Below are 12,531 nucleotides of genomic sequence, written 5' to 3' on the forward strand. Positions count from 1 at the left end.
CCGACCCTTTCTATGGGAGCTATAAGATATAGTTGTCCGATCCGGTCGGTTCCGACTTATGTACTACCTGCAATTTTATTGTATATTTTAATTAAAATTTTAAAAATTAACCGCTAATTTTATTTTTATAAAGCAGTTCTATTATTTCTAAAGCAGTGCTCGGTTTGTGTCTGTGCTACTATAGTGAAGTAAAGCCCCAGTCGATAACCTTTTCCACCTATCAAAGGTAATGTTCCACACTAACATATTTAAAACGAAAAACATCGATGATTCCAAAAATAATAAAATAAATCGATGCATCAATCGATGCTTTAGGTATTTATATACTACGAAAAATACCACATCCAATTTTAGGACGTTTTGCGTACCGGGTTTCGCAGGGATTTTCCGGTATTTATATACTACCAAAAATTGTCCGAAATTCCAAAATTCGCAACCCAACTTAAATAACAGCAAAGTAGCCGTAATGCAACGCGTATGTAGATGACAGCTTACCAGACGCAAGGACATGACTTAAGTTTACCCAAATGAATCGTTCCAGGGCATCGACTCCTTCTTCAAGCGGCTGCCCGCGAAGCCGAAACAGGCGGAGGAGGAAAACGGGGAGACGCCGTCGAAGGCGCCAAAACGGCGGAAGGCCCTGATTATTTCCAGCGACGAGGAGGAGGTGGCCGCCAGCCCGCCGGAGCCCAAGAAGCGCAAGGCTTCGAAGGCGGCCTCCAGCGAGGAGGAGGTGTCGGCCACGCCGGAACCGGATGCCAAGAAGGCCAGGAATGGCCAGAAGCCGTCGCTCTCCAAGCTGAAGAGGCACGTGGATCCTTCCGAGCTCTTCGGTGGCGAAACCAAGCGGGTGGTGGTGCCCAAGCCGAAGACCAAGGCGGTTCTCGAGTTCGAAAATGAGGACATAGACCGGAGTTTAATGGAGGTCGACCTGGAGGAGAGTGTTAGGGTTGCATCACCTCCCCGCAGACCTCCATCCCCCAAAAGAGCCAAGAAGAGCAGTCCGGAAGCGGCCAAGCCCAAGGCCACCAAGTCCAAGGCCTCCACTCCGCGTGCGAAGAAGGAGAAGCCTCCCGCTGACCTGGAGTCCAGTGTCCTTACCGACGAGGAGCGACACGAGCGGAAACGCATGACCGCCGTGCTGTACCAGAAGTACAAGAATCGCAGCAGCTGCCTGAATCCCGGCAGCAAGGAAATTCCCAAGGGCTCCCCGGATTGCCTGAGTGGACTGACCTTCGTGGTCACCGGCGTCCTGGAGTCCATGGAGCGCGAGGAGGCGGAGGCCGTGATCAAGGAGTACGGCGGAAAGGTGATGACCGTGGTGGGAAAGAAGCTCAAGTATCTTGTCGTGGGCGAAGAGGCGGGACCCAAGAAGCTGGCAGTGGCCGAGGAGCTCAACATTCCCATTCTCAGCGAGGATGGCCTCTTCGACCTGATCAGGGAGAAATCCGGGCTGTCTAAACCGGTGAAGGAGGAGAAAAAGAGTCCCAAGGAGGAGCATAGCTCCAAGGAACGGGAGAAAAAGGAGGCCAAGGCTTCCAGCAAGTCCAAAGTGAAGGAGGAAAAGGAGGACACTAAGCCGAAGAGTAGTGAGCGTAAAGTCAAGGAGGAACCCTCTTCCTCAAAGGTAAAGAAGGAAAAACACGATGATGAGCCAGCTGCTACCCTGAAAGTAAAGAAGGAAAAACAGGAGGATGTGCCTGCTGTTAGCCTGAAATTAAAGAAGGAAAAACAGGAGGATGTGCCTGCTGTTACCCTGAAAGTTAAGCAGGAGCCCAGCTCCCAGGAACAAAAGGTTTCGGTGGCCAGGTCTGCCGAACCGAAGACCCAGGATTTGATCGGCATGGCGTGGGTCGACAAACACAAGCCCACGAATATCAAAGAGATCGTAGGCCAGGCAGGAGCCGCTAGCAACGTGACCAAGTAAGTGGCTAAAGTGTGCAACAAAAATCAAGGAATGGTAATCTTGTGTATTTCGTGTTGATGTAATATTTAATTAATTAATTAGTATTTAAAATAGGTAGTGTAACACTTAGGGAGAAAACATACTGTAGATTGTAAAACGTTTTTATTCGACTGTATAATTTTTGAAAAATACTCCCGGAAAATTTCAAGTAGACGATATAAAACCAACTTTATGGGGTGTCAAGTAAGAACTAAAACGGATTTCGGTTAAAAAAAAATAAATTTCCGTGTCACCCCTGAATAATATTAGTAGAAAACAAGAAAGGAATCTAGCTTCGGCCAGCCGAAGCTTTTATACCCTTGCAGATCATTCCTATTTATTTACAAATCGCAAAAATTTTAAATTTCGTATCGTTTTGACATTAATTTTTCTATCCTTCCCTATGGCAGCTATATAATATAGTCATCCAATTTTCGTAAAATTCCGAAATATTAAAAAAAAAACATATCACTATGGACGGCAGTCCATGTAGTGACGAAGCGCACCAGGAGAGTGTGCGAAGGCGACTACTATTATATAGCCGCAAAATTGAAAATCTGCTGTGATAGTCCGATCGTAATGAGTAATACACCAATCGAAAGGTATTGCAAAAACTTAAAGGATTGCATACCAAGACTTTAAGAAAATCAATTGGTTTGGGAGAGAGAGAGGTGAAAGTGAAAAAGTGAAAATTTCGAATTTTGGAGCTGTTGGGGCCGGTGGGGATAAAAGCCCCCTCGCAATATTTTAGTTGTATTCCTATTGAAAATACCCGTCGAATGAGGGGTCATATGATAAAATCCGACGCTCCGTTCAAAAGTTATAGCCAAAATAAGATTTTCTTCTTCTTCCCAAAATGAAAATTTAATTCTGTTTGTCAGTTTGTCCACTTGTCCAAAATATGTTTTTTAAGTTCTGAAAATTTAATATGACGTTCATCACATCGATATAAAAAACTTTTGTTCTACCACTTTTGGAAAAACCCGCTGCTTTAGCGGAAAAGAAGCTAGAAATAGCTAAATTTCGTTAGTTCGTAAGTTCTACACTACTGAAGCTACAGACATGTGCTATACCTCGTTTAAAAGGTATTTTGAAATACTTAAACGCCTTTTTAACTTAATTTGTTTAAATACAATGGTTTACAAATTATGATTGACCAATTTAAATTTAAATGTATATACTAGCTCCTATGAGAGCAAATATAAACAAACAAAAACTTCTGATATCAAATAAAAACACCTCTTAACGAGGTAAAAAACTAGTGACGATCGCACCTTCAACATACAAAAGTTTTGATATCAACATTTGTGACGAAAAATTATTACACTCGTCATTAAATACACTTTCTAAGATTTTCTCATTCGGCACGCTGCAATAGAAAATGCCTATAAAGGTAAAAAGGCTAAAATAGTATGCTAGGGCGGGCCGAATGAGAAAATATTAGAAAGTGTATTTAATGACGAGTGTAATAATTGTTCGTCACAAATGTTGATTTCAGAACTTTTGTATGTTGAAGGTGCGATCGTCACTAGTTTTTTACCTCGTTAAGAGGTGTTTTTATTTGATCCTAGAGTAGAAGAGAATACAATAAAAATCAACGGATCCAATTAATTTCCCATTAATTTTTCGAGCGTTCCTATGGCAGCTATATGATATAGTCGTCTGATTTTGATCAAATTAAAATTGAAATACTACTTAAGAAAAAGTTAAATTTTATATTCGGTCATTCTCTGTTTTTTTTTAAAGAATTTTCACATTTTAAACTTTATTTTCTGTTCAAATGATTTGGGGTATTGTGTATACACTTGCTCAGTATTAAAATATGGAAATTAATTGTTGAATTTATGGTAAAACGTTGACAAAATAACCCATGTTTACCTTAAGAGGCAAGTTTCTCAATTAAATGCTGTCGAGATTTTATGGGAGCAACCGTAAGATCAAAACACTAACTTAATTTCCCATTGATCGACCTATTTTCACAATATAATTCATACAAAATCTTAACTTTTTATTTAATTTAATCGCAATTTCCCAGGCTAATGAACTGGTTGTCCAAGTGGTATGTAAACCATGATGGAAACAAGAAGCCCCAACGGCCCAATCCTTGGGCCAAAAACGACGACGGCAGCTTCTACAAGGCGGCCCTGCTATCGGGACCGCCTGGGATCGGAAAGACCACTACGGCGACTCTGGTGGTGAAAGAGCTGGGCTTCGATGCGGTGGAGTTCAACGCCTCGGACACGCGGAGCAAACGCCTGCTCAAAGAGGAAGTGTCCACGCTGCTGAGCAACAAATCCCTCTCCGGCTACTTTAACGGCCAAGGGCAGGCGGTCTCCCGCAAGCACGTGCTCATCATGGACGAGGTGGATGGCATGGCCGGAAACGAGGATCGCGGTGGAATGCAGGAGCTGATCGCCTTGATCAAGGACAGCTCCATTCCGATCATTTGCATGTGTAATGATCGCAACCATCCGAAGATCCGATCGCTGGTCAACTACTGCTACGATCTGCGCTTCCAGAGGCCGCGCCTCGAGCAGATCAAGGGTAAAATCATGAGCATCTGCTTCAAGGAGAAGGTAAAGATTTCGCCAGCAAAGGTGGAGGAAATCATAGCAGCTACCAACAATGACATCCGGCAATCGATCAACCACATTGCCCTCCTAAGCGCCAAGGAGGACTCCTCTGCTAAATCAGGACAACAGGTGGCCACCAAGGATCTTAAGCTGGGACCCTGGGAAGTGGTGCGGAAAGTCTTTACGGCCGATGAGCACAAGCACATGTCCATTGCCGACAAGAGCGACCTCTTTTTCCACGACTACAGCCTGGCGCCGCTCTTTGTGCAGCAAAACTACCTCCAGGTCCTGCCACAGGGAAACAAGTAATATTTTTCCCCTTCTGCACACACAAATATTCACCATCTTCGCCTATTTCAGGAAGGACATTCTGGCCAAGGTGGCAGCAACGGCCGATGCCCTAAGCTTGGGCGACCTCGTCGATAAGCGCATTCGCGCGAACTCGGCTTGGAGTCTGCTGCCCACTCAAGCCTTTTTCAGCTCGGTGCTGCCGGGCGAGCACATGTGCGGCCACTTCACTGGACAGATCAACTTTCCCGGCTGGCTGGGCAAGAATTCCAAGTCTGGGAAGCGGGCCAGACTTGCCCAGGAACTGCACGATCACACCAGGGTCTGCACCTCCGCATCCAGGCTGTCCGTGAGGCTGGACTACGCCCCCTTCCTGCTGAACAATATTGTCCGACCTCTGGCGAAGGACGGACAGGAGGGAGTTCCCGCCGCACTTGAGGTTATGAAGGACTACCACCTACTCCGCGAGGATCTGGACTCGCTGGTCGAGCTAACCTCATGGCCGGGAAGGAAATCACCCCTGGATGCAGTGGATGGGAGAGTGAAGGCCGCTCTGACCCGCTCCTACAACAAGGAGGTTCTGGCATACTCATATTCCGCTCAGGCTGGCATCAAAAAGAAGAAAGCGGAGGCGGGTGGCGGCGATGAGGATTACTTGGGTGCGGATCAGGGAGAAGAGGACGGCACTGGTGGTCACGTCTCCTCGGAGGACGACGAAGACAAGGACAACCTTGAGTTGGATGGTTTGATCAAAGCCAAAAAGAAGCCCAGTGCTTCCAAATCAGCTGGTGGTGCCAAAAAAGCAGCGTCTTCCGCGGCCTCAAAACCCAAGGCCAAGGCAAAGAAGTAAAGACACGATTGCTTTAATTCATTACTTCATATTTGTTTGCCATGAAATCTCCCCATTTACACAATATTTTTTTTAAATTGTCTTGCCGATGGTCCATCATAGCATTGACGGTCCGTTGTTTATATTGTTAAAAATATCAAGAATAATAAAAAGCGTTTTGGAAATCAATCGAAAAAATGTAAAGCACTCCAAACAAAATTAAAAAGTAAACAATCGAAGTTCCAGAATACATTTCAGGAAATGAGTAATAATTCACTGAAAGCTTTATAATTGTAAGCCATATTTAAAGTTTTGGGAAAAGTCTGTAGTTTGGTACACGTTATGATTTTATTCCTGCCATTTGGTCATACACCTAGTTAACTAAGTTTTATTCCTATAAAAAGCTTAAACTGATTTATTATGTATAGTGACGAAGCGCACCAGGAGAGTGTGCGAAGGCGACTACTATATATACACGAAGAAATGAAAATCTGCTGTGATAGTCAGATCGTAATGAGTAATACACCAATCGAAAGGTATTGCAAAAACTTAAAGGATTGCATACCAAGACTTTAAGAAAATCAATTGGATTGGGAGAGAGAGCGGTGAAAGTGAAAAAGTAAAAATTTAGAAATTTGGAGCTGTTGGGGCCGGTGGGGATAAATGCCCCCTCGCAATGATTTACTTGTATTCCTTTTGAAAATACCCGTCGAATGAGGGGTCATTTGTCAAAATCCGACGCTCCGTTCAAAAGTTAAAGCCAAAATAAGATTTTCTTCTTCTTCCCAAAATGAAAATTTAATTCTGTTTGTCCACTTGTCCACTTGTCCACTTGTCCACTTGTCCACTTGTCCAAAACATGTTTTTTAAGTTCTGAAAATTTGATATGACGTTCATCACATCGATATAAAAAACTTTTGTTCTACCACTTTTGGAAAAACTCGCTAGTTTAGCGGGAAAACAGCTATAAATAGCTAAAATTCGGAAAGCCGTAACTTCTATACTACTAAAGCTACAGACTTGTGCTGCATCTCGTTTGAAAGGTATTTTGAAATGCTATAAACGCCTTCTATATGCAATTTGTGTAAATGTAATAGTTAAAAAAATATGAACAAAAGACAATTTTTTAAAACTTTTTTTTTAGCTTTTTTTTATTTTTCTCAAAAACGGCTCTAACGATTTTCTTTAAAACCTTAAACTGTATAGCCCTTGAGATTCCTTAAATTTTAGTATATAACACATTACTGTAAAAAGTCACGTTTAATAGTTATTTTTATACGAAAATAGCCACTGTTGCCAGCTCGAACAATTAACGCTCCCTGAGTATTGAATTTTGTGGGAGGGTATCCGAACTGTATTTTAGGGTCATGGAATCAGTAAATTTGCACTTAAGAGTTCCATATAGGAATCTTTTGTTCTACGACTTTTGGAAAAAGCCGCTACTTTAGCGGGAAAGAGCTAAAAATAGCTAAATTTCGTTAGTTTGTAAGTTCTACACTACTAAAGGTACAGACATGTGCTATACCTCGTTTAAAAGGTATTTTGAAATACTTCAACGCCTTTTTAACTCAATTTGTTAAAATACAATAGTTTAAAAATTATGATTGACCAATTTAAATTTAAATGTATATATTAGCTCCTATGAGAGCAAAAGTAAACAAACAAAAACTTCTGATATCAAATAAAAACACCTCTTAACGAGGTAAAAAACTAGTGACGACCGCACCTTCAACATACAAAAGTTCTGATATCAACATTTGTGACGAAAAATTATTACACTCGTCATTAAATAGACTTTCTAATATTTTCTCATTCGGCACGCTGCAATAGAAAATGCCTGTGAAGGGAAAAAGGTTGGAATAGTTTGCTAGGGCGGGCCGAATGAGAAAATATTAGAAAGTCTATTTAATGACGAGTGTAATAATTTTTCGTCACAAATGTTGATATCAGAACTTTTGTATGTTGAAGGTGCGGTCGTCACTAGTTTTTTACCTCGTTAAGAGGTGTTTTTATTTGATGTATATTCTCTCGGAATAAAATGTTTGTCAAAATACACGTGTTTATTGACAAAAAGCTCCCAAGCGTTTAATCACGAATTCGATTTGTTAGACTTCTGCATCACGAAAATGCCACTAACATTCTTTACGTTTTTTATACAGTTCAAAATTTTAAATTTCTGACTTTAAATTTTTTTTCTACATCACTACAATTTAGACAATTTTCATTTAATTTTAAGACCAATAGATTAAAGCCTAACTGGTCCATACAGATCAAACAAACAAAAACAACTCTTAACAAGGTAAAAATAGGGACGATAGCACCATCAAGACACAATAGTTCTGATAATAACTTTTGTATCTTTTTTGTCAAATAATAAAAATTGAGAAAAATTGCTCTCTATGAACCGCAATTATAAAAGCTAATTTGACTTTCTACTTGACTTTAATAAGTATTAGCAGGGCAGGCCCCTTTTCGTATCCTTGATCGGCAGTGATTCCTTAAGAACTCTGTGACTATGGATAACCAACATATAATTACATCACTTTTAAAAGTAAATCTAAAGAACCCCGGTTTAAGAAGGATACATTATTTTAACCTTTATTGGGGTCTTTGGCGTCATAAAGTAAATCCGAAGAACTCCGGTTTAAAAAGGATAAATTATTTTAACCTTTTTCGGAGTCTTAGTCGACATAAAAACACAAGCTTAAACGTTTTTTCATTTTTAAATACAATTTTTTATTTATAAATCAATGATTTGACAATAATTACAAATAAATGTAAGTACGTAACATCTTTTTAAAAAATTCAAAGTGCCGAAGGCGAAAACAATTATTTTCGCCTCCGACGCTTTGTCTTTTTTTTAACTGGTTAACCACACGGAGTCTCCAGCTGAGCAAGCAGTACCTAGTCTCCGAAGAAGAAGCAACATTTCAAGCGCAGAGTAACCAAGAGAACCAAATCTATAAGCTGGTCAACAGTGCCTGGCGCCACGACTACTGGTGTAGCCTGACCCTTCTCCTCTACAGGACAAGTAAGTGAGCGGACTCCTGCAACTCATCAGGGAGCTCTGCGAAACGCTGATCGCCAATGCAGCGCACCCCAAAACAGGATCCTACCGCACATCTCTCATTGCTTTACACCAGAAGCCGGCCAAAAAGTGTCACAAACTAATGGAAGAAGCTATCCCCCAAAAATCCACCAAGGAGAGCGTCGTCCTGCTCACGGAGATCTTTCTGGGCATCGAGGACTCTTTGCAATCGCAGAACTTCGTATATAGAGCTTAAATCTCCCCTACGTGCTAAAAGGGAACTAGTCATTGTGCTGTTTTAGACACAGCTTTGGAATCCCGATATAATCGGCTGAGTTCCATATGCCACCGGAAACAATTTGAGTACCATGTTCCTGCGCAAATACTCGATTTCCGTCTGTGAAAAGGTGATCCGCAGATCTCGCGATATGTATATTCTCTGCGAACATTCTGCTAAATACTTCGCAATCATTTGTTGGCGCACATTCGGTGCGCTCTCAATCAAATAGCCGCCGAACGGCTCCTTGTGATCATTCAATGATTTCGTGGGCAGAGAGGCCTTTAAGGCGTCCAGGACGGTTTTCTTCGAATGCCCCATGGAATCATAGCAGTGGTTGGTTTTGCTCCGCATATAAATGCTGTAAATGATGTAGACTGCGTGCAGTTCACTGGCACAGGAACCACGTACTTGGAGGATTTGCCTACCCTTACGCGGAGGGAAACCAGAAGACCCTCAAAACGAAATTTCGATGGGCTTGGAAATATTGAAAACACTGCGACAGTTTGCAAACGGTTGGTATAAGCGCAGGAATGGTAAATCGGGCAACGGGGAGGCAGCCCCGAAAACCAAAAGTGTGAACATAGCTGGAATGGCTTTATCGCATATACGGAGGAAAGTTTGCCAGTTCACGGCAATGAATGTGCAGGTATAAACTTGGCAGCAACATCCTGCAATTATTAATAATTAGCATTTAACGCATATTAATCCAAATCATTGGCTTACAGTCGGTGAATCGCCGTGCATCAAGTCGTTATAGCGCTTCATGTGCTCCTTGGTAAGCGGAATGAGCTTAGTTCCCTTCTTTTCAACCGAAGATTGGCTTGGGGCTGATATGGTTATGTTAGTCTATGCTGCCATTAGCTGTGCAATTTGAAAAAAAACATTTTAATACCGGTTATCTACAGATTGGATGACATGATGGAAACTTACTCCGCAACAGCCAATTCACGACGGTGTTCGGATTCCTCCTGCATTCGAGCCGACTTGTCCTCTAACTGCTCCACGAAGTCATCCTGAGATAGGTCAGGAAGCTTTCAGAAGATTTCAAAGCGCCACTGATGAGTGATACAAGTATTTAATTTTTATAAGATTTTAAAATATTCAGGAAAGACACTAACGTGTGGGCGGTTTCGTGTTGGCTTTTCTTTCATTCGAGCTACTATATTAATGACAGTAATTATCGCCGAAGACTCGGAGCTGGACTGAGGTAATGCTGGTGTCTTTTTTTTTGGCGCTCTGCCTGGCTGCAAATCAATCTGGCATAAAATCAATAATTTATAAAAATCTTTGAATAACTGTTGTTAGTTGTAAAATAGATAAAAGTCCAACGATAAAGCCATTAAAATAATTCAATAAAGTGCATCAAAATAAACAAAATAGATACGCGTTTTTACAAAAGTTCTTTCTATTTCTCTTCACGTTTAATTTTAAGGGAATTAATAATTAAGATAAGAAAAAACGGATTAATCAAAAGAGCTTACCGTCATTTCCAGGATTAATTAGTCATTCCTGTCCAGTTCTGTTCGTACCTTTGGTTTCCGGGCCTGCTTCCCCGTTAGCCGATTCTGCTTTTCTCTGCTTATAGCATCCGGTTACAAACTCTCGCAGTCTCTTTATTATTTTCAAGCCCACCGAAATTTTGTGTTGAAGGTGTTCTGGTTTCCTTCCGTGTAAGGGTGGGCAATTTCTCCAAAAACGTAATTCTTGTTCCAGTGCAGAGCATCTCAGTATACTGGTGCATGGCCATCGTACTTATGCGGATCAAATCCGTCCCCTGTTATGATTCCATGGAGCATTGGAACCAAAACAGTCCCGAACGCCTTAAAGGCCTTTCTGGCCAAGGAGTCATTGAATAAGCGCAGGAAGGCGTTCGCCTCCAGCAAATTTGGGATTGCGAGCGCAACGAATGTGCCCCAACAAATGCAGAGTATTTAGCCGTATGCTCGCAGGGAATATATCGCGAGATCTGCGGATCAGCTTTTCTCAGACGGAAATGGAGTATTTGCGCAAGCAAATGGTACTCAAATCGCTTTCGGTAAGATATGGAACTCAGCCGATTATATCGCTTTTCCAAAGCTGTGTCCAATGCCGCACAGTTACTAGTGCCCGTTTAGCACGTAGGGGGGATTGAAGCTCTTAATACGAAGTCCTGCGATTGAGGAGAGTCGTGGATGCCCAGAAAGATCTCCGTGAGAAAGATCTCTCCTTGGTGGATTTTTAGCGGATAGCTTCCTCCACCAGTTTGTGACACACTTTGGCCGGCTTCTGGCGTAAGGCAATGAGAGATGTGCGGAGGATCCTGTTTTGGGGTGCGCTGCATTGGCGATCAGCGTTTCGCAGGGCTCCCTGATGACTTGCAGGAGTTCGCTCACTTACTTGGTCGGTAGAAGAAGAGGCTCAGGCTCCACCAGTAGTCGTGGTGCCAGACGCTGTTGACCAGCTTGTAGATTTGGTTATCTCGGTTACTCTGCGGCCTTAAATGTTGCTTCTGCTTAGGAGACTAGGGACTGCTCCCTCAGCTGGAGACTCCGTGTGGTTGACCGGCTCCATCCGGCTGGTTGTCCTCTAAGCTGATTACCTTGTTCCGTACAACTGCCGTCTATTGAATACTCTTTCAAACTTCTCGCAAACCTCTGGCAAACTTTTGGTTTTCTTGCAAGTCATGGGATAAAATCTCCACGTCGTCGTCGAGCAAATGAAAATGAAAAATGAATGACAGTTATCATCATGACAGGAGCAGAAAAAAACCAGGGCTTCTCACTTAGATGGGTGTTTTTTTGAAAGCAGGAAAACTTGTTAACCAGGGAGTGAAAAAAGCTAGGCAAAAATTCGTCAAAGATTAAAAATGGTGAATTTTGTAATTATTTGGGGACAGTAAAAATCGCCTCTTCAAGAACCATCCATAAGGTCCATGGTTTTGTCGATCCGAAAATTTCCCAGTTAGTCGGCCGTTGAAATTTAACGGACTTTGACTGCTCTTTTATGCGATAGTTAGGCGATGTTTGTGTTTTTAAGAAGTTCGCTTTATTAAAATCAAATCTATAAGATGCCCTTGTGTTTTTTCTGCTCCTGTCATTTAATATTGAGGGTTTTCCCTAAACTGTTGAATTGCTAATGTGTTGAAATTCAACAGAAAATTTTAGCAATTAAGGGAACGACCCAAAATGGTTCCTGTTGAATTTTCAAACAGCTCTTAGTTGTTGAAAAGTTTCATGGAACTTAAAACATGTAAAAATAACAATAAATATGCTTTCTAAGCTGATTTTGAAATAAATAATGACTTTTAAAAAAATAGGTGACAACTCTGGTTTTCAATGATTCAACTATACGTCATTAACTCAGAGAGGAGAGAGGGAGAGAGGCGAAGTAACAGCGAGCACGAGAGCACGCAATTTTGGCCAGAGCTCTGTGGTAACACGCCATCTACAACAGCCCTGTTACCACCCACCAATGGATCGGAACATGGATAGGGGCTAAGCGGTGACTGCAACCGGCAGTGTTTCATCGATGTTTTTCTTCAAAACATCGAAAACATCGATGTCTGGGAACCTCGATGTTTCCACCTCTAACCTATCCGCCAAAGTATCC

The 12,531-nt window shown here is 42.0% G+C and overlaps 1 protein-coding gene across 1 annotated transcript; it reads left to right on the forward strand.

Moving 5' to 3' along the window:
• Positions 1 to 343: 343 nt before the first annotated feature.
• On the forward strand, positions 344 to 5,824 carry Gnf1 (germ line transcription factor 1). Its single transcript, XM_017154522.3, has 4 exons — positions 344 to 475; positions 542 to 1,923; positions 3,981 to 4,823; positions 4,879 to 5,824. The coding sequence occupies exons 1-4, from the start codon at positions 467 to 469 to the stop codon at positions 5,654 to 5,656; spliced, it is 3,012 nt and encodes a 1,003-aa protein (XP_017010011.2). The 5' UTR covers positions 344 to 466; the 3' UTR covers positions 5,657 to 5,824.
• The last annotated feature ends 6,707 nt before the right edge of the window (positions 5,825 to 12,531 follow it).

Source organism: Drosophila takahashii, chromosome 3R, assembly GCF_030179915.1.
Source record: "Drosophila takahashii strain IR98-3 E-12201 chromosome 3R, DtakHiC1v2, whole genome shotgun sequence".
Taxonomy (NCBI): domain Eukaryota; kingdom Metazoa; phylum Arthropoda; class Insecta; order Diptera; family Drosophilidae; genus Drosophila; species Drosophila takahashii.